The sequence below is a fragment of the Lycium ferocissimum genome, chromosome 6 (genome assembly GCF_029784015.1).
Source record: "Lycium ferocissimum isolate CSIRO_LF1 chromosome 6, AGI_CSIRO_Lferr_CH_V1, whole genome shotgun sequence".
In the NCBI taxonomy this organism is placed as follows: domain Eukaryota; kingdom Viridiplantae; phylum Streptophyta; class Magnoliopsida; order Solanales; family Solanaceae; genus Lycium; species Lycium ferocissimum.
In genome coordinates this window covers 58,508,559-58,531,409 of record NC_081347.1, presented here as the reverse complement: position 1 = coordinate 58,531,409, position 22,851 = coordinate 58,508,559, and the positions used below count along the sequence as shown (strand labels likewise).

Below are 22,851 nucleotides of genomic sequence, written 5' to 3'. Positions count from 1 at the left end.
TGGTGTTAGATTTTTGAAAGGTTTAACGGTAGGGACTTGGACCTTCGATCTCTACTGGGAGAAAAAAAAAATGGAAGATATCAGTTTCTGCTTCAACCTCCTGAAAATACAAATGACGAGAACTATAAGCAGTCTTGTTAAATGTTAATACCTTAAACTCAATGAAGATTTTGGGCTAGTTGTCAGCACGCGCGGACACATATACATAGAGGGGGAGGTTTTGCAACGTCATATTGTTAGGGTAGTGGTCTTATTAGGCAACATGACGTCTATCCTTCAAAATATGGAGTATGGTTCCACAATAACTCGCGTAATATAACACTATAGTTAGAATTTTCTTTGGAAGCATAATTTCTTTAAAGGAACAACTACGTATATATACATCTTAAGGAGAAATATTTACGAAACGTGACGATAGTTTTATATTTACAAAATATAACATTACAAACCTTATACAAAACATGCTTTTCAAAAAAAAAAATTAAAAATTATATTTTATTTTTAAAAAAAATATTTTTTTAAATATTTTGTTAGTTTAAAAAATGTTTTTTTAAAATATTTTTTTCGCTCAAAATTTTATGTATGAAAATTGTATGAAATGTGTATATTTCGCTCAAGGCTTGAAAAGTTCGCTCAAAATTTAGTGTATGAAAACGGTATGAAAATTGTATGAAATGTGTATATCTTATTCAAGTATTTAAAAATCCGCTCAAAATTGTGTGTATAAAAAAGTATGAAATTTGTATCTCGCTCAATTCTTAAAATTTCACTCACATTTTTGTGTATAAAGTTCATGTTAGATTTCTGTAAAATTAATATAACTACAACAACATTGTATACAACTTTGATACAACATTCAAGATTTAAAATAATCGCTCAAATTTTTGTGTATAAAATGTATATATCTTACTCAAGCTCAAAAAGTTCGCTCAAATTTTATGTATGAAGTGTGTATATCTTGATCAAGGTCTAAACACTACACTCAAAATTTTATGCATGAGAATGGTATGAAATGTGTATATCTCGCTCAAGAGTTAGAATTTCATTCACATTTTTCGTATATAATGTTCATATTAAGTTTCTGTAAAATTAGTACAGCTACAACAACATTGTAACAACTTTCATACACTATTCAAGGCTTAAGTTTTTGCTCACAATTTTGTGTATGAAAATTATATTAAAAATTTCGCTCATACATACACATTTCATACATTTTTTATGCAGCTTTTATACACAAAATTTTGAGGTAATTTTTTAAGTCTTTGAGCAAAAAAATTAAAAAATATAATTTTTTTAAATATAAAAATTATTTTTTAATTTTTTTTATATTTTTAAAAATAATATATATTTTCTGGGAAAAAAAATAAAAAAACGAAAAATATATGAAAATTCGTATGTTTCGTAATATATCGTTATGTTTTGTAAATAAGGAAAACTATCGTCACGTTTCGTAAATATTTCTCCTTAACATGTATATACATATGCAGTTTTCCCATTTTTAAATTACAATTGGAAAAGGGCCAAATACTCCTGTACTATTAGAAGTGGTTTAAATATACTCATCGTTATACTTCTTGTCCAAATATATTCCTTTCATTATAATTTTAGTTTAAATATACCCTCATCAAATTTGATAATCATATGAAGAGTGCTATAATTTGGTGAAAATAAGTATGTTGGTCAAAGTTTATGTAGTTAATACTGTATAAATTAGGAAAGAGGGAGAACTAGTCAAAATTCGAGCGAGGTCTTTTAAAATCACCTACGCAGGTAGGAGTAAGTTTTGTGTACACTCTATCCTCCCCAGACTCTATGTTGTGGGATTTCACTGAGTTGTTGTTGTTGTTTGTTGTTGCAGTACTAGTCAAAATATTCAGTTTTTATAAGTTTGGTCAGATCAGCTCACAAACTGAAAAAGGGAAGAGCTTTTACGACCAACTATAAAGAAGGGGAAACAACGTGCCACGTAGCCTACGGCCCACCTCAGCATCCTCTTATCACGGAAAGCATTGAACTTAACTGGGTTAGAAATCACTTTGACTAGCCAACTTCGGAAATGCAGGCAGCAAGTCTGTTATGCACCAACTCTTTCAACAACTACACACATCAATCTATTATCCATAGCAGACAAAATAATTTCCCATTTGGCCAAAATGCGAAATTCATGTCCAAGAAGAATCTGCAATTAGGAAAACATTGTCTAGGTTGCTGGAGAACCACTAGAGCTGGTGGACGAGAGGTAGATTCAATTATTGAAAGGGATGATAAGTTGAGGAAATTAACACAGGCTATATTGTGGACTGCTGAGGGTGTCTATGTGTTGTGGCTCTTTTTACTTCCCTATGCACCTGTACGTACTTCCTCTCTTTCATTTCATACTACTCCCTCCTCTCCAAAATATTTGTTATGTTTAACTTTTCTAGAGTCACTAATCTTCCTAGTTAAATTCGATAAGATAAATTTATTAAAATCTTAATATTAAAATTTAGTTACAAAAAATACTACTCCATCCGTCCCAATTTATGTGTCACTTTTCATTTTTCGAGAGTCAATTTGACTAAAACTTTAAAGCTAAATTAGATTAGATTAACTTAATATTTTTAATATTAAAATTTATATATTTAAAAACTGCATGAAAAGTACTATAATTTACAACTTTTTTCATATCAATTTGGTGAAAAAATACATTCTAAAATGTTGGTCAAAGTTCGTACAGTTTGAATCTCGGAAAACGAAAAGTGCCACATAAATTGGGACAGAGGGAGTACTCAACTTCATCCCAATTTATGTGACGATAGAACGGCACCTTCCTATATTTAGTAACCATTCTTTAAAATGACCATTTAATCTATAGCTTATTTTAGATCATAAGTTTAAATTTTTTTCCTTTATTTCTTAAACTCCGTGTCCAAACAATCGCCATAAATTGGGACGGAGGGAGTACAAGTTACAATTTTTCTCATATCAGTATTGTGAAAACGTTGTGAAAGTTTTTATGTAGTTTGACTCTTAAGAAGCGAAACTTGGTAAGTATTTTGGAACGGAGGGAGTAGCTTATTACTCATTGGAAGTCAATGTTTATTTATATTTATAGTTTACAAATACTTCTGAAATAGTTTTAGTTATAACAACTGTAACTTCAAGTCGTTTTAGGTAGTTTTCAAATATGTAAGTTTTATGTTAGAATTGAGGGATTCATACAAATGTAAACTGAATTATTTTTATCTTTGGACTACTAATGAGTAATGTGATATGCTTCTCATTGATGTATTATCGTGCATTTTAATCGAGGTTATTGCAGGAGCATACAAATAAGCATTTTCCATTTGTAGATCATCTGTAACATCTGTTGGTTATTAGTAATCGTTCTTTCTTCTTTTATCGGTGTTTTTACCACTCTGAAGCTTGGCCTATGCTATGGTGAAATTGTGTCGTTGGGGTATAAAAAGGCAGCATTTTTTTGTTTCTTAGTTGTTCATTACCATCCATTTTCTTGTGTCAACTTCGCTGTTATTAGCATATCATGCTCAATGAGTTAAAATTAGGTTTGATACATACACCTCAAGTATACCACTGGGTCTCACATCCTCCTATCAGGTATCGGGTAGCTTTGTCCGCCAAAACTTATACAGATGAAAGAAGTCACTAAAACATTTTTCATAATCTGCTAGGAGGTATCCTATAATTTTCTTTCCAACTTCATAGCCTATTAGGTCACAAAGGTGCTTGGACATCTTTCTTTTAATATTTCTTTTGAGTGGGGGTGGGCTTTCAAATAATGAGGAAGGAAGTTCGGCAAGCAGAGTACTTTTTCTAGGATTGGATCTTAACACTTAAATGGGGCAGACAACTCCAATCTCAGGTTTGAACATGTCGATCAATCAATTAATTATGCCTCAACCCAAACTAATTGGGTCTGCTATACGAATCCTCTATATTCATTACGCTATTTTGGGCTCATTTCTTACAATACTACTTAAATTTTTCTTTCTGAGGCAAATGCATGGTTGAACATATGCTTTTAGAATATTGGTAGATCTGTATATTTGATGTGAGACTACTTTTCACTCTTCACTAGTGTCAATTTTGTGCATTCCACGGCTTATATCTGTTGGTCTTAGATACTTGGAAATTAACTTTACCCTTAGCCAGAAGTATTGTAAAGGAAAACCAAGCAAGAAAGACACTTGACTTACAAGCAAATCCTCGAATATGCTGAAAACCTTTTACACCATACTGTGGAGACCGATTATCATGGAGATGTTATTGTGCCTGCGTTTCAGCTACTTAAACATGTAACTACTTTTCTGATACTCCTATAGTCAAACTTCAGAATTGTGTAAAGATTCAGATTTTCTTCATGGCGTGGGGAAAAAGAAGAAAGCTAAAAAAGTAAATGCAATATACGTCTATAGGTCCAAATACTGCTGTAGAATCTTAGAAATTTGTTTTAGCCCATTGTGATTGCATGTCTTTTGTTACTCTGTTTTCTGAAGAATTTGCATTTTTCCTATTAAATAGTTGTCTTTTGCCGTTATAATTGGTGATAGATGCGTGTAAGACTTGTGAATTTGGTTCCTCCACCTCTCCCCCTTTGCTGCTCATGGAAAGCGAGACATGAATATGTGTTGTTCATAAACTTCTATTTGCTTATACACTTCCACAACCAACAACTCTGAATTTTCAACTTCATATTTACTTGAAAATATTTTTATATATGATGCAGGGAGACCCTGTGTGGGCAATTAATTCAGAAACAGTCAATGATCTGGTTGGTCTTTCCCTCAATTTCTTCTTCATCCTGCCTCTTTTGAATGCTGGTATGTTGAATTCTTATTAGCTATACCAGATTTGTCTTACGCAAGAGTTTTAGTAGTTACCCTGCATTCCTTTCTGGTCAATGGATGCTAAGTTCGTTGCTTTTTCTTTTAGCAACGGGTGCCAATTATGGCACTCACAGTAAGTCGGCTTCGTTCATGAGCATATATTGTTTTCTTTACATTTGCTGGTGAATTCTCAACTCTGGTTTCTTTTCTAACTGTTCAACTTTCCTTTGGTTTATCATTAATGCCTATTTTATCATCTACATTTCTCAATATTGAAACATACCCTAACAAGAAATATCAACTGTCAAACAATGAAATGTGTCTTGGTCCTCCACCATTGTTTGATCTTTCAAGGGCTGAGTTAGTTGGGTGTTGTATTTCATCTTTCACGTCTTTTGAATTTGGTTACTTGTGTCATTCAAAATGTTAAATATACTTACCACTCTTTTTCTAGTTAAGAAACATATGACTTTAAGATCATCTCCTCTTGTTATAGCATTTAACAGAACCTTTCTGTACACTGGCAATGTTGAATTGATGATTTTCCACTGTGTGTCAACTTGATCTGCTTGTTTTAGATGCATAAAATTTGCAGATTAAGCAGTTACTGATATGAACATTGCAGTTCAGAGGGTTCATTTCAGTTTTCCTTCTGTCTTTTACCATAAATTTGACATTGAACTTTACACAATGAACTCTTTGGCAGAGTAGGGGGTGTCCACTTGATGGAGGCACCGGTGCTTCATCCAGTAAGTACTTTGTAAAGTACAAAGTTATTCATTGGCATGGATCTCATTTTTAACATTCCGCTCTGATTTTATTCCAGATGTCTGAAGGACTGTTCAATTTTGTAATTGGCTGGACTTTCATGTTTGCTCCTTTACTGTTCACTGATCGTAAGAGAGACAGATTCAAAGGATCACTAGATCTTCTATGGGGCTTCCAAATGTTCCTCACAAACAGTATGCACTTTGCAAATACGTACTTTTGATTGTGCAAGGATGATAAGCTTGATATATAATAATATGATTTCCTGATTATACTGGAATTGCTTTGATCAAATTTGCTCAGGAGCTAAAGTGAAAACGCTATCAGTGACTAGGAGTTTAGGCGATTAAGATGGCATGGCTATTAAATATTTTCATTTACTTTCTAAAACTTCTCTGAATCAATCAAGAGCTAGATATCCGGCCCTTCCCCGGACCCCGCGCATAGCGGGAGCTTAGTGCACCGGGCTGCCCTTTTTTTTTTTTTTGGTCCAATATTACTGGATATTTTCTCCTTGCCGGCTTTGATTTTCTGTCCCCTTCAGATGTAACTCTTTCCTTTTGTGAATAAACTTTGGTTTGACAAGAGACTTATTAATGAACTTTTTCGAATTTGATGCAGCATTTTTAATACCATACATGGCTATTCGGCTAAATAAGGTCGACTCAGAGCACCCTCCAAGAGAAACCTCTCAGCTAGGTTCGATCATGACTCGTGGTGCATCTACTGTTGGACTGGTTGGTGGAGCTGCCTGTTTGCTATCGACATTTTGGGCCATTTATGGGAGAGGAGATGGTGATTTCGGGACTATATCTGATAGATTGGAGTTCTTGCGCAGCTATCTATCCTCTGAAAGACTTGCGTATGCATTCATATGGGATATTTGTCTCTACATTATATTCCAACCTTGGTTGATAGGAGACAACTTGCAAAACATACAGGAAGATAAGGTTGGCATAGTGAGATATCTCAGATATGTTCCAGTTGTTGGCTTGGTTGCTTACTGCCTTTGTTTGGATCCTGAAGAGGAATACTAAACAGCATATATATGTTTTAATGACTCAATGCATGTATTTAATACCTATATTTTTCATGTTGAGATGTTCTCATCGATTGTTCTGATCCATGCAAAAATGGGGTATGTCCACTGTATTTTTGCCATATGCATCTTCTTCCACTTCAGGGTAGTGACATTTCCGGTTTTCTTGTCGTGGAGTATGGTGAACTTCGCACCCACTGTTTGGACATTGCCGACTTTATTTTGACATACTGTATGTTAAAATTTGGCAGAGGAACGGTGAAAATCTACTATGGCCATTCTTAATCGATTGTGGTTATTGCTCTTGCTGCTGGTACTTGATTCTTGAAGAACTTTAGCATTTGACCCATCTGACTTGAGTATTTGTATCGTTTGGTTGTACGAGTGTCATGGATGCTGTTGTATATGGTAGCTTATAAATTCACAATTAGTCAAGGTGCATAGAATTGTCTTAGTTCATCATAACACCGTCAAGAAATAAAAGAAGTAAAATTTACTTGGCATAGCTTACATTATTACCTATTTATGGAACATAACTAAATTTTACAATAATTATATTTAGTAGCTAAAATATAAATTATTTACTTCCTATAGTTATCACTTTTTTACCACTCATCTGATAACTTCCCACACCCCTAAATTTAAGTCAAAAAAAAGTCCCTCTCTCCTATCCCCTAAATACACGCCATTATGCCCAAGATCCCTTAATTTCCTTCAATTTCAAATTAGTTTATAATAGTTCAACTTCCTTGTTTATCTCTAATTAACTACTCATTAATTTCACTCATAATTCAAATCTAATTCCCAACAAAAGGGAAGATTCTATACTGATTTTTACGTTTCACCGTGTATTTAACTTATATTTTCGTTTTGTATTTTGATTATTATGTTCAATATTACTTATTCGGTTTAAATATATTTCAGATATATTTTTCATATATTTTGACTATATTTAGAAAAATTTCAGAAAAAAAAAGTTGCCGTGAAAACATTGTTACCTCAATTATGAACTCAATTATGACTATATTTTGGCTATATTTTAATTATATTTTTTATTATTATGTTCAATATTACTTATTCTGGTTTCTGTTGACTATATTTCAGATATATTTTTCATATATTTTGACTATATATTTCAAAATTTCAGAAAAATCAAAAATATAAAAAAGCTGTAGTGAAAACGTTGTTACCTCAATTATGAACTCAACTTGAATTTGATATTTCAACAGATGAATTCATATATATATATATTCGTCGTTTAAAACGAACTCTGCTCATTGGTTTGATATTGTTATTTTTTAAAGTTTTTTGATGAACTAGTTTTTGAATCTTTTTTTTTTTTGTTAAAAATATGAATGTACTTTTTGAATTTAATTTTTTTTGAATTTGTTAGCTGTTTGAATGAGATATGAGATCACATATGGAATGGGAGGATATTTGCGTGAATCAGGGAACATTAAAAACTAATTTTAATTTAAATTGGAATAGATTTTGTTTCCTTAAATATAGCACTTTCAGTTTTCTCAGCGTGTGTATTTCTATTATATTTATCCTATATTTAAGTCGACGCATCTACTAGCTAAATATAAGTCCTCCAGCTACGAATTGTAAATGTAGAATATATAGTTATAGGTTGTTAGAAGAAGCTAAAAGGTAGCTGTTTGTGAAAATTTTACATAAAAGAACGAATAGTTCTGCTAAAAAAATGAATGTCACTTTCACAAATACAAACGCATTGTAGTAGATAGAGAGGAAACAAATAAACTGGAGACACCAACTAATTAGAGATGAAGCCGTCAATATGGGCCAGGCTTGTTGGGCCGACCCAGCCCAACTTGTAATCTGATAGGATTGGGCTTATATTTTTGAAGCCCATTTAAGAACGAGGCTTTTTAGTCCGTGAGTAAGGCTTGAGTGATGATGGGTTGGGCCGGCCCATGGGCCAAATAAAAAATGTAATTATAAAATAAAAAATAAAAAGAAAATAGAGTACTTAATGTTTAACTAATAACATTACATATAAACTGTAGACGTAATGAAAATGAAAATGTTAAGATAACCTTGTCACAAATATATTCAGATGACGTCTTGGTCTTAGATACGCCATAAGTGTCATGGAAGTCTTTTTGAGGAATTCATTTTTACTTTTAATGGATAGAATATTGTCCTCTTCTTTTTATGTGTGTTTTATTGAGATCAATTGGAACAAAGCTAGGTTAATACTCCTATTTAACAAGTTGTTTTGCTACTCATTATCTGTTATTACAATCTCTATTTGGTTCGAGTGATATCATATATTAATATGTTAACAATGCCAAAAGTTATTCAATTTCGCAAAAGTTTTATGTCCAGCAAGATCGCTTTCTTGTGCGATTGTACCCAAGATATCAGCATAGAATGGTAGAGATTTCATATTGAAGTTATACAACCAATCTTTACTTGAAGCCGAACTTATAAGTATTATTAGATTTTTTTTTTTTTTTGTAAATTTGAAACTCGGTTAGCAAGTAGTAACACCATGTATTATTGTCTTATAAAATTTTGTATTATCATTTTTAAATTAGTATTTAAATTTAAAAAATTATGAAAAATATTTTTTAAAAAGGTGGGATGGCCTGGCCAGGCCCGCAGCCCACGGGTGATGGGTTGGGCTTGCTGTTTTAAGGCCCATCAAAATGATGGGCCAACCCAGTCTGACCAGTCAAATTCCAAAGCCCGTGTGGGCTAGCTCCGATGGGCTGGGCCAACCCGTTTTGACAACTCTAGGTGAAACTAATAGTACTACATGTACGAAAGTAAACAAAGAAAGTTTTGGTGCAATGTTTTCAAACTTTTCTAATAACATCCACTTGATTTAAACTCAGTTTTCATGTTCAAAATTCAAAATCTACTTTTTCAAACTAGCAATAATGGTGAAATTATCTCTTTTGTGATTTTTGATAGACTGTAATTTAAACATTGTACCTCAATTGCTATAAAATAGATTCGAAACACACTATTATACTACAACTAAGAAGAAGGAAAAGCGGAGAATGAACAATTATCTGAATTTAACTACACTGACTACTAATTAAATACTAAATCACTAGAGTAATAGACATCAATAAAAGATGAGAGCATTTCTTGTTCAAACAAATAATAGAATAAAAAGATCGGAAGGAATCTTACATCATTGGATGATATTTTTACGGTCCATCGACGAAACAAAGTTCTTCTGACCTGATTTTTTTGAAAACTTCAAGGTATGTCTCCACGACAAGATCCGGAAACAAAAACAAAACCTCCTGAAGCGCATTAGCTTCTGTCAAGTATTGCTCACGGTGAACCATATAATTTCTGGTGAGCCCGATGATTGAAAATGATTTTTGATATTTCACGTCACCGGGCACATCAAAGTCGTAACAGTTCTTCTTGACTCTTGTTTCCCTATTTTTTTTTTTAATTTATCATTCCAGTTGTTGTAGGTAGATTTCGTATAGGAAACCAGAAAATTAGCTTTCCCAAACTTTTACAAGTTATCATGTATCAACTGATCCATCATGTCAATAAAGATTGCAACCCTTTTTTAGTTCCAAAAAATTATCGCGTTGTATAACCTTTTTGCCATTTTGTTCATTTCACTGAAAGTAAAAAATTCAAACCTTCATCAATGTTATTAAAGAAACTAAAGGCACACACAAAAGACAATATACACCTCACGGTATCACTTTCCAGTTGAGTAAACAAGCTCCTAAACATCTTGACATCACCAGAGAGATTACGGAAGCAAGGATCATGCCCTACGACCTCATTAAACAAAGCTAAGAAACCCAATATGTCTCTTTTATCGCATTGGCTTTTTGCTTAGCTACTTCATCTAAGCTATGTTTTCCACAACTACAAATCCCAAGAACAATTTTTTTTTTATTGTTATAATTCCAAGAACAATATTAATGAAGCACAACTAAAAGAAGATAATATCCAAAAATAAGGAGTTCCACACACCAATACCGCCACCATGCCATAAATTTTGTATCTCTACAGGATCATCTTCTTCAGGTTTTTCATCTACAATTCACATGAAAATATTAAAGAAGCAAGAAAAATATTAAATGAACCACAACAAAAAAGAGTATAATCTATGCATACCATCAACCTGTTTTCTTTTGTATTGCTGGAGCGCCATGTCATACATTTTGTCACTCTACATGAACATTCTTCAGTTTTTTCATCTACAATTCACATGAAAAATATTAAAGAAGCAAGAAAAATATTAAATGAATCACAACAAAAAAAGAATATAATCTATGCATACCATCAACCCATTTTCTTTTTCTAGCTGGAGCTTTCTGTTTCTCCTCCTTGGTATCTGATGTTTTCTCAACATCTGCTCCTAAGAAAAGTATTAGAGAAGCAAATACATTAGTAGTGAATCAATCATAGAGGAAAAACGTAAAAAAAAAAATATATATATATATATATATATATTTATGACAGTAATAAGGTAAGTAAACACACCCACACACTCATCAAGAAAAATGTTTCAAATTCGAATGTTATTCTCTTTGTTGAACATAACTCCATTTTGAATGTTTTAGTGGGCAACCCCAACTTTGTTAATGCTGAGCCAATTTGTCTTCCCAAAAAAATGTATAGATTAATTTCTAAAAAGAAGATTTACAACGGAAAATAAAAGTAGGAACTCACCGAAACACTTTCACTACAAAAAAGTTATTAGAATCGACGAACTGCGTCACTTAAAAAATCGACGGAAAACCGACCCAGTCCGTCGGTATTTATGTTTTATTATTATTATTTTTCTTTTTTATATATATAAAAAACTGACGTGGTTCGCAAAATTTTGCGCCTATAATTCCGCCAAAATTATTACAACAAAACAAAATAAAAATTGAAAATTAAAAACCAGTGGATGGAGTCATTTTTTAATAAATATAAAACATAATTTATAATTCTAAATCATTTTTTAAATATTAATAAAAGAATATTTTTTTATTTTTAAGAAACCGACGGCGTATGTCGATTTTTAAATTTTTAATTTTTTTGGTCAAACCAGGTCAAAATTTTAAAAAACCGACGGACAGGGTCGGTGTGTCCGTCGGTTTTCTTAATATACCCACACCAGATGGGTTTATTTTCCCCATTTTATTTTTTACCCCCAAAATAAAAAAAATAAAAAAAAACCCTACTCCACCAGCGACCAACCCTCCCCCCCCCCCCCGAGGCGACCCCCCTTCCCATCGCGACCCTACCCCACCAATGGTAAGTAGCAGCCGGCCCCACCCTAGCCCACAATGACCCCCTAATCATCAAGGTAAGTTTTAAGGTTTTTTTTTTTTTAAAAAAAATAAAATAAAATTCTTGAATTGCTTGTGATTCTTAGAATGTAGGTTTAGTGTTAGTTTATTTATGCAATATTTGGGATGTTATTGATGTGTATTTGTTTGAATTTGTCTAAGAATCTACACGTATTTGTCAAGAATGTGTAGGGTTGGTTTTGAAGACTTTTTCTTGTTATATATTTCATAACTTTAATTTACTTTTATATATCATCTAACATTCGCCATTTGATTTTTAGATGTTGTGCACATAAGATCCAATACAAATAAAAGGGTTGCTATGAACTTTGAGAAGAAGGGGAGTGCAAGGTTGTCTAACTAATTTTCGAAGGCAAGAAAGTATATGAAGAAGCTCAACCGGCTAACCGACGGATAGTGGGAGCAACTTAAAGCATATTGGCGAACTCCTAAGTTTATCGGCAAGTCTGAGCAAGTAAAGTTTGCCCGTGTGTCCCAGAAAGGTGAATCTTTGCACACTGCATGTGTAAGAAGTCAGGGCCCGTGGCTAGGAAAATGCTAAGTAATTTTATACTTTTAAATTTATATACGATCAATATGTTATTATTGAGTTATTAATTCTATCTTTAAACTTTTTATAGAAAGAGATGTCGGGACAGATTCTAACTTAGGATGAGCTATTCCTAAAGACCCACATAAAAAAGAAAAAGCAAGAGTCGGGTCCGGTCGAATGGGTCTAGGGCAGGGCTGAGGAATCTTATGTAAGTGATAATTTTGTTATTTAAGTAATTATATAAGTCTAATTATGATATATTCGTTATATACTAACTTTTATTTTTAAAATACAGAATCAGTATATGCAACAAGTGCAGGAGTACAACCAAACTCAGCCTGAAGGCAAGCCGACCCAGCCTTCACCGGAATTAGAGATAGAATTGTGGTGTAGAGCCGGTTGAAAGTACAAAAAGTGAAACATACGGTCTGGGCCCATGAACAACTCAAGTCACTTTCAGTCAGGACTGTGAGGTGAAGGATCTTCTCGACAGGCCAAAGGAGTAGATGGTGTTCAGGTCGCAGCTAATCGAACAACTTATTCGAAAATTAGCGGCGATCGAGGCACAAAGAGTTGACGAAAATAGGGTATTGAAAGAGAACCTGAAATCGCTCCAAGCACAAATTCTAAGCCAAATTACATATGGACGATTTGGTGTGCATTCGTCCCCCCCCGACACACAAGATGATGAAGACATGGATGAGGACGGTGAATTCGTAGCCCGAACACCGGATGATGAGTTGCCTTAGTTTGGATTTCAGTTATGGACTTGTGTTAAACTTAATAGAACTAGTTAATGGTACTTTTGGTGGAATAATTTGAATAGTTTTAACTTTGGTGGACTTTTTAGATCGTATTTGATGTGTTTGATTGTTACTTAGGATGTTTTTATGTGTTTTAGCTCTTTTAGAATTGATTTGAAAACATTTAGTGTTGGTTTGTAGCTGAAATTGTATTACTGGTTTGTGCTAGTTTTTTGGCGGGTGTGGCTGCAGAAAATGCAGCAGATTGCTGCTGGTTTCTTTTTTCTTTTTTTTTTTTTCCCGAAAAACAGACAGTTTCTGAAAATAAAATTAATTATATATTAAATAAAAACCGATGCAGTCCGTTGATTTCTAATAATATTTGTATTATTAACTTTTTAAATATAAAATATTGAAATACAATAATTAAATTTTTCAATATAAATCGATAGAGGTCATAACGAATACCAATCGTCCGTCGCAAAAAAAAAAAAAACAAGACACGGTCACTTTTTAAAAGCGACATGATCAAAACCGACGGACCATGTTCTGTCAGTTTCTTATCCGTCGGTTTTTGACTGTTTTTTAGTAGTGTTTTTTGAATTTTGAGCCAAGACCGAAGCATATGGTTTTGTCCTTATTCCACCTCCACATATTAGGTTTTTTTTTGTGTATGTAACCAAGTCTCGAACGAGGTTAATGGCTCTATAAGAGCCACTCCCCCTACCCGTTTCTTTGTCTTTAATAGCAAACAACCCATCAACAACAGACGGTTCTCCTTTGAAATTCTTCAGGGCAGTTATAAAATTTATAGCCTCGGCATGGGTTAGAGATTCTTTCACTGAACATTCATTAACTTCATAATCAATTGTGAACGTGCCCTTCCGAATACCCGTATGCTAATCAACAATCGCTCCAAGTTCATAATCAATGTTCCCCATGACTACTCGAAAACCTTGCATAGTTTGAAAACAAAAGAAATGTGAAAATGAACATTTTGGATCTACATCTACACAGCAGATAGGATTCGCTATAAGGTCCAAATAAAGAAATAAAAAGATTAAATACAACATGATTATGTTTTATCTTAGCTCATCCGATTTGATATATAGATACACTTAAAGCTAATTTATGCACTAGAACTCATGAAAATATATAACTGTGTGGAAGGGTAAAACTATAGATGCATATTTATAACTGTATAGGCAAGGGAGGCTTCATATAATTGATAGCCTAAAGCCAATTAGAGGTCTCAAGTATATTTAATAAAACTAGTTTCTGCGTGCGTCATATGTGCATTTCGTGCGCCACACGTGCATTCCGTGTCAATTAGTAAAAACAATTAATATCACATATATATGTCGTTAAACATGTGTTTGAGGTATACATCTAAAGTAAAAAGGAAATTAGTGTAAACTCAAAATGATGAAGGATGATCCTATTTCAGCATATTTGATAGTTAAACTCAAAATTATTAGACATTGTTTAAACTTGGAATAGTTGTTTCTTGGAATATCTTGTTGAGCATAAGAGACAATTACTATGAACTATTTTCTAGATTAATTCAATGTTTTTTAAAGCAAAAAAGATCACTACACGTAACTTTACTTTTAATAACTGTTGAAGAAAAATGAGCTCCAAAATTTAGATGGGATTACAGTGTTTAAATGTGGTAAATTTAGATATCTAGACTATGATCCAAAAGAATAGTATGATAGATGTAACAGATAGAGCTATGAGAATGCTATGCAAAGGAGGATACCCACCAAAATGGAAGACAAGTTAAATAGACCAGCAATGCCATATGAGAGTAAACTTTATGCCTCTAAAGTCCAACATATCCACAAGATGAGTATCACCAAAAAACAGATATTAAGATGGATGTTTGGTCGCCATGCAAGGTTGACTAGACAGGAATGATTAACATCAAATAATAATAGGTACAAGTAGCACATATATAGGACATAATGATAGAAGATTGCTTGAGACGAAATGATTGGAAGTGTTAAAGGAGACGGGATAAACCTAAAATCACATGGAATGAGTTATTTCAGAAGACTTACAATCTCTTTAAATCCACGCAAACTTATCAAAGAATAGAGCATAATAAAAGCAAGAGATCCATATTAAGGATACCAACTATTTGGGAATAACGCTTAGAGAACTTGCTTACATAAGTTTGTTTGAAGATGTCTATAATGGAAGAAATTCAAAATGAAGCCCAAGTTCCAAAATACTAACACATTAGCACAGAAAGGAAATGACCATTCTCCACACTAGTCTTCGTACCCGCGCATTGCACAAAACATTTGAGACAGTGTTGAGTAATTATATTTCTTGATTTTATAATAGAAAATATAATCTTTGTTGGTTACACATACCTCGTAATTCTACTATGAACTATTTATAATGAATAAAAGGTCTACTACCACTGCATTAATAATGACTATTCTTACACACTATCAGCTTATGTTGGTTAAATTATCAACTTTAACCACTTAAATGTGAAACGCAAAGCCTTTCCTATTAATACACCTAATTTCAATAAAATTATATGACTCCTCCATTTGAAGAAAGGTACTCCGACTCATTTGCTTGTACTCAATCAAATTAAACGATGCTTTTAGCTTTGTGAAGTATCCTTACTTTATATCTCTTATGTCTGTTTCTTCCTATTCTGTAAAGTCAATGATGAGGTATATGAAATGAAAAATCAAGCACCTCCATATTATCATCGACATAGATATACGCACGTAGGTAACGTTTTTCTAAAGGAAAAGATAGTAGTAAAGAACTAAGATAACATCAAATTACCTGTCTTACCATTACAGAGAACAATAAACAAAATCTCAAATTTTTAGGATCCTACTAAGCCATTAAAAAGATAAAAGACTTTCTCACAACAATAAACTAAAACTACCAAAAAAATAGGGAGATTATATCCCAGAGACCTAAGCAACAATAGATGGCTTAGAGCCCGTTTGGATTGGCTTACAAGTTGTTTATAAGTTTGTTTTGTTTTTTTTGAGTGTTTAATAAAAAAGTAGAACATAAGCCATTTTGCTAAAAATAAGCCAAAAATAATAATTTGCCCGATTTGTTTAAAACTGTCTAAAAGCGAACTTATGTTCAAAACGCCATATAGCAGCTTTTTTTAAGCCCACCCAAACAGGATCTTAGAAGCTGGAAATAGTCACTTTGTTCCTTTTGTCAAAAAATCTAGGAGTTTCTAGTCGTCATCGATCCGAGCTTCTTTTGGCATCTAGTTGGCAGATTCTCTATGTGGAACTTCATCTCCGAAGAAGATGAAGTAATTGCATCGTCGTTCCCTATATGCACATATGTGAGTCAAAAACATAATCAATTTCAAAAGGAAAGTCAATAATTACCTTAAAAAGTGGAAAATTTTACTTGGGCGTACAAAGATACCTGCACGTATGCAAGTAAACATATAATCAATAGAAAGTGCTATCAGGAAAATGAAAGAAGCAGTTACACTAAAAAGCCATTATCACCGTAATCTTTCGTTCATCACAAGTGAATTAACTTCATTAAAAAAAATGAAGGTCGAAACGAACCACCGTATTCATGTTTAATAGTCAGTGAAGAATTCTTTTAGTTTTGTTAAGTGGCTGAGTATTTTTAAATTTCCATTTTTGATGAGATCATGTGTTTTCTCTTCATAAGTCAATTATTAATACTCTTCTTATACGTGAAAATAAATTAAAGGTTGTTAAAGTGATTCTTTAACTGCTCCACTTGCGGAAACTTGCTATACTTATTTGTATCCTATCAGTAAAAGAGGATAATATTTTTTTTGTCCTGCAAAGAATACACAACCCAATCATAACATGAAAAGGAAATCAAATTCAGTATTTACAACATAGAAATCACAGGTAGCAAAGATGAAAAATAGAAAAGAGAGTACTACAGTATAAACCCATAAGAATAATACTCTTGCAAAATCTAAACTCAACGAACTAAGATTGTAGACTGTAACAATAATACTATGAGAATTGGGAACACCAAAAGTATAAACCCATAAGAATAATACTCTTGCAAAATCTAAATACAATGAACTCAAAATTCTAAACACAAATCTATGGTGATGTTTGAGTGTTTCCATTTATAGAGGTGTTCAAACATTTCAGGGAAAGGAAAAAACGGAACTTATGCCACATGAGTGGAGATAAAGGATTTAGATGCATCAATGACGTGCTTGAGGCCAAATACTCACTAAACTTAAAAGTTGATCCTTTAGTACTCCGACAAAATAATAACTTGCAGAATTTCTCCAGTAAGTATTAAACAACAATAAGAAACAGTCTCTCTTTGCAAAATAATGCAGTAAATAGTTTCAGCGCTCATGAAATACCTATAAAAACTGAACATAAAAAAACTAAAAGGCAATACCATGTTTGCACTAATTTCAACTGAAGCAGCAGCTACTAAAATGAATATTCAAGAACCTAATAAAATTCACCATTCACATAAATAAACAAATAAATAAATAATATGCTAATACGATTAGATGCAGTGTTTATTTTCAAGTTGGTAAAAGAAAATAAAAATTGCAAAAGAAGAATATGAGAACAGTAAAGAGTGTTTACCCTATGGATATTGACAGTGACATCATTATTCCAAAAATAATATCATTAACATGGCAAAAGCAGAGGCCTCGCCTTTCTTTACATGTCTTAGATGTACTTGTTATTATTAGAGATGAAATTGGAAAAATACCATACAATTCAAAGTTTATTTCACCAAATTCAACACCTTATTATCCCTCAAATTCCATAAAAGTGGACACTAGAAAGAAAACAGAAGTAAGTAGGACGGATATAAAACGCATTAATAAAAACAATGATATCAAAATAGCCTTCTACCCTTCTAGTGGTATGTACAGAGGGGTAAAAAATCATTATACCATACTAAACAACTATATTTCAAATTCCTAACTCTGAAATTCAAATTGTCAGCTACTTCTGTTATTATGATGTGAATATCCTCATTTGAAATAGTCACAAAATTCATGAACAATTATATCCAAGAGGCCAAAAACTCATGAATAGTATCATATGTTTGACTGACTTGCATTTTTGGAAAGAACATCCATTTTGAAGTCCATTTTTGGATTCAAATTAGCTTAACTTCATTGAGAGGAAGAGAATACAGGTAATTCATTAGCCAATAACTGATTCGATTAAGCAAATTCATTAGGCAAATTTGAACAACAAAGATTCAATCAGAAAGACAAAATATTAATAATACAACTACCAACAACACCTATATCCAGGTAAACGTCACAACCAAACAAAGAAAGACCCAAAGAAAAACTTTACAGAGCAAGCTTCGTCACATTAATTTTACATAAAACTTTTGGAACATTAATTTTGAAAGAATGCTTTATCCATATTACGCAAAAAAAAAAAAAAAAAAAAAAAGGCAAAATTAAAGCGAAACCAGATGATAAAATTCTCTGATCTTCATCATATTTTACAGTTTTAAGTGTAAAAATTAACAATTTGAGAACCAAAACATGAAAGAAAAATAGGAAAAATCGAACCCAGATATTCTGACTCTTTATCACCTTTTACACTTTTAAACGCAAAGATTGAAACTTTGAGAACCAAAAGCAGTTGAAGAAAGTTCCGCAAACACAAATCTTCAACAATAGAAACTGTAAAAAGTACTGAAAGTTGTAACCATACGGTTTTCTGATTTTTTTTTTTTTTTTTTTTGTAAGTTTTGGTGAATTTGTTTTATTGTATTTTAATATTGAAATTTTCCTGCGATGACACTTGTCATCCTATTGTTGTTTTGCCTCTTCTATTATATAGAGATTGATTTAAAAAAAAAAGTTAATCTCAAGTAAAATATGACAGTCCAATCCAAATAGACTGCCCACTGAACCTTTTCAAGTTAATCTAAAAAGTTGTATATTTGTGAAAGTTAATCATTTCAAACAGGCCTTTCAAGTCCAAAGTCGTATTCATTGGCTTAAATCGAAGTGCTCGGTCCAAACACTTCCATTTTGCGAAAATGCTAAAAATAAGAAATTTTTACGCGTTATAGCTACTTCTAATACATAATTAGTGATAATAACTACCTTTTATTTTAATTACTAATAATAACTAAATACTTTTCTAATTTAACTATTATAGCCACACAGTAATTTTTGAATTACCATTTCACAAATACACTTAAAAATTAGCACCCCAATCCCATATCCCCTTTTAATGGTAACAATATTAATCACTTAATATACATTACCATTCTCTCTCATTTTTCATAACTTCTTACCTTTTATGATCGTCTTTTTCCTCTCTTCACCTTTCTGCAAAAATTTCAGTTCCATTCTCACCAATCAAGAAGATTCGCGGTATTCTTTCTTTCTTTTTTTCAAAAAAAGGAAAAAGAAGTCTAAAAGTACTCACGTTCTATCCCATCTCCTTTGTTTCGTGAAATTTTCGCTATTTGTGTTATGATTCTTCCACAAAATCAACTTGGTGGAAGTGATTGTTTTTGCTTCAGGCCATGGTGGTGGTTATGGCGGCGCACACGAGAGAAGGGGAGAGAGAAAGTTTTTTAGGGTTTGAGAAGACGAAAAATATATGTATTTGTGTATGTTCTATGATATAACTACCAATTGTTGTAGTTGGTGGTGTATTTTGTAAGTTTTCTATGTATTTGTGTATTTTGTTCAAATTAATTCCATCAGCTATCTAGTTTCAAATACATCATGACGCGAATACATGGTAAGTTTTCTATATATTTATGTATTTTGTTCAAATTAATCCCATCAAATACATGGGTGATGCAAATTGTTACTCACACAAATACGAGATTTAATATAAAATACATGGGGTTTGATTGGAAACTTCAAATACATTAGTTATGCTATCAAATACATGGGTAAATAAAAAACGAAATCAATATTGAAAACTTCAAATACATTACCACTAAATACATGGGTGATGCAAATTGTTACTCACACAAATACATGATATTTAATATAAAATACATAGAGTTTGATTGGAAACGTCAAATACATTAGTTATGCTTTATCAAATAAACGGGTAAATAAAAAAACGAAATCAATATTGAAAACTTCAAATACATTGGCCGTTGATTGATCGTGTTGTTTTGTTAATGTATTTTGTAGCTGTTGAAGATTCAATTTGAAATTTGAATTTTTACGTTTGAATGTTGAAGAATGCATGGAAGAAGAGAAACGTGTAAGAAAGGGAATATTCACTGTTTTGTGAAAAAGAAGAGTAAAAATATATTAATATTTGATTTAATACCACCACCGTTACAGGCTAAAATCAAGGAGCCTTTTTTTTTTTTTTTACCGCATCCTCATGTATTTGGTGGCAACAAATACACGCGAAAACATACACAAATCGGCCAGAAATCAGCTTCGAATGGTAATAATTAAAAGGGTAGTTACAAATGGTAGGAAGCTACAATAAGATAGTCATTTGAGAAATTTTACCTAAAAATAATCGCTTATGTTTGGGAGTAGGTTGAAGATAGTCTCTAAATATGCTCTCACTAGTACTGATTCTTTAAGTTTGTCAAAAGTTAACACTTTTAGTCTCTCATCACATATTTAACAAAGTTTGTTTGTTTGTTTTGATGGGAACTGTAAAAAACAAAAAAGAGTTTAGCAGGAACTCATACTTAGAGGTACAATATTTCTAGCCTCTTTTTAGAGTTTTATGCTGTTTTTTCGATGTAATTTCTGCTACTTTTTATCTATTTTTTGTGTACATCACAATTTTTATGTTGCAATTTATAAGACTTGATGAGACTTTGCTACTATTTTTTATTAGATTTTTTTTTCCTAAGCTTCCGTCAAATCTAACATATAAAGTTTGTTAAATATTTGACAGAGACCAAAAGTGGTAAATTTTAACAAACTTAAAGGACTAAAACTGTTTATAACATACTTTAGAGTAGATTCCCTAAAAGATTACCCATGTATAGAGAATTGCCTACAAATATCACTTTTGTTTCTTTTAGGACCAGAATATCACCCAACTATCAATATTTTTCTCAAAATATACTAAATACGAAAACTCTCATTCTCTCCTAGTTGGCATGCCATATCACGTAAGATTTTTTTTTTTTTTAAAAAATAGGAATAATTGCGACCTACCCTCAAGTTAAGCCTTATAACACTAACTTCCCTTGTGGTTTCTGATATTACACTCACCTATCTTATTTTCAACTTTTTGTAACCAAACTTCTTTTAATGATAAAACTTATCCAATATTTCAAAGTTGCCCCTTTTTGGTTTTATATTGAATATTTCTTTAAAATATTATTACTTTAGAATTACAATATTCGACCTAGAGTGATCCATTGGGCTCAACTTTTCATTAGGTGCATTATTTATTTTCTTGTAAATTACAGAACTCGCTAATTGTTATACAACTTAAACATATTTAAGTTTAGATGTGCAATATAAGTAGAAAAAAAGCAATTAGTTTATTATAAAAATACAGTTTACTACTAGAGAAATAAAATATAGTTTGGTGCATATGTGCATAAAATCTAATTTTTATATTTGAACATGATTTATTTTTTGATCTTAATTAAGTCAAAAAAAATTTCAAAATAAAAATGTATTATCTCATGTTAGATGAAAAAAGTAATGGTTATATAATTTTACTTTTTTCATAGGTTTATTCGTCTTGTGATGAATCCAAATCCAAGATAAAAAAATTCAAACATAGTATTAAAAACTTGAATGAAATGTTGCTCGGATTACCAGTCATGCAGGAGTACTATTAACAAATATATGAGCGCCACAAAAGGATATTTTTGGAATATTGTTGCAAGATTACCATTTAAAAAAGTTTAGATACAAAAAATTAAAAATAAGGGAGGTGAGCGTAATATCTTAAATTATAGGGGAAGTAAGTATTATAAGCTTAAATGTGAGGGGTCTCCGAAATTATCCCATTATTATTAAACAAAATAAAATTTTACGTGACATAACATACCAACTAAAAGAAAAAAATAGTAATAGTTAGGTGATATTCTAATTGTAAAAAATATAAAAAGTGATATTTATAAACAAATCTCTTTTAGAAATTCACTCCATACCAGACTCTTTTAAATCACTCCCAAACATAAGAGACTATTTTTTTTTTTTTTGATCATTTTCTCCTTTTATTTCATTGAAAAATAACAGTAATTTACACTAGGTTCATTTCAATAGAAAAAAATATTCCTCTATCTTGAATTGGAGGAAGATCAAGGCCTTAGAATCTCTGGTAACCGGCGACACACATTTCCGGTAATTCTCTCTTTTACCTCAAGTTAATCAATCTTTTTACGTCGGTTTAAAAAAAACTTAAAGAATGTTACCTGACTTAGTAATTTTTCTTGCAATATAATGATTACGTAGTTGATTTGTTTAGCATTAGGGTATTTGTTTTGTTTTGAATCCCTGATTTTAGTTTCTTCTTTTGTTTTACTTTTAACCAAAAGATCTTGAAATTTTGATATTGTTACCCTTTTTTAGCAGTAAAAGGTTTAAGGGTGTGTTTGGTATGGAGGAAAACATTTTCTTACAGTTTTCCCATGTTTGGTTAGTCGAAGTATTTTGGAAAAT

General features: G+C 31.9%; 2 protein-coding genes across 2 annotated transcripts in view; both read left to right on the top strand.

Moving 5' to 3' along the window:
* The first annotated feature begins 1,917 nt into the window (after positions 1-1,917).
* On the top strand, positions 1,918-6,939 carry LOC132059896 (uncharacterized). The gene is made up of 5 exons (XM_059452742.1): positions 1,918-2,350; positions 4,727-4,820; positions 5,538-5,575; positions 5,653-5,788; positions 6,216-6,939. Exons 1-5 carry the CDS (start codon positions 2,057-2,059, stop codon positions 6,629-6,631), a joined length of 978 nt encoding a protein of 325 aa, XP_059308725.1. The 5' UTR covers positions 1,918-2,056; the 3' UTR covers positions 6,632-6,939.
* A 15,433-nt stretch (positions 6,940-22,372) lies between these two features.
* Positions 22,373-22,851, top strand: part of LOC132059895 (serine/threonine-protein phosphatase 2A 65 kDa regulatory subunit A beta isoform-like) — a 12,222-nt gene continuing 11,743 nt past the window's right edge. The window contains exon 1 of the mRNA XM_059452740.1: positions 22,373-22,533. The gene's annotated coding sequence lies outside the window, so the exon portion shown is untranslated. The remainder of the gene's footprint in view (positions 22,534-22,851) is intronic.

Coding starts and splice junctions, on each gene's coding strand:
- LOC132059896 (XM_059452742.1), top strand. CDS start 2,057: ATGCAGGCAGCAAGTCTGTTATGCACCAACTCTTTCAACAACTACACA. Junction 4,821..5,537: donor CCTGCCTCTTTTGAATGCTG/GTATGTTGAATT, acceptor TTGGCAGAGTAG/GGGGTGTCCACTTGATGGAG. Junction 5,789..6,215: donor CCAAATGTTCCTCACAAACA/GTATGCACTTTG, acceptor AATTTGATGCAG/CATTTTTAATACCATACATG.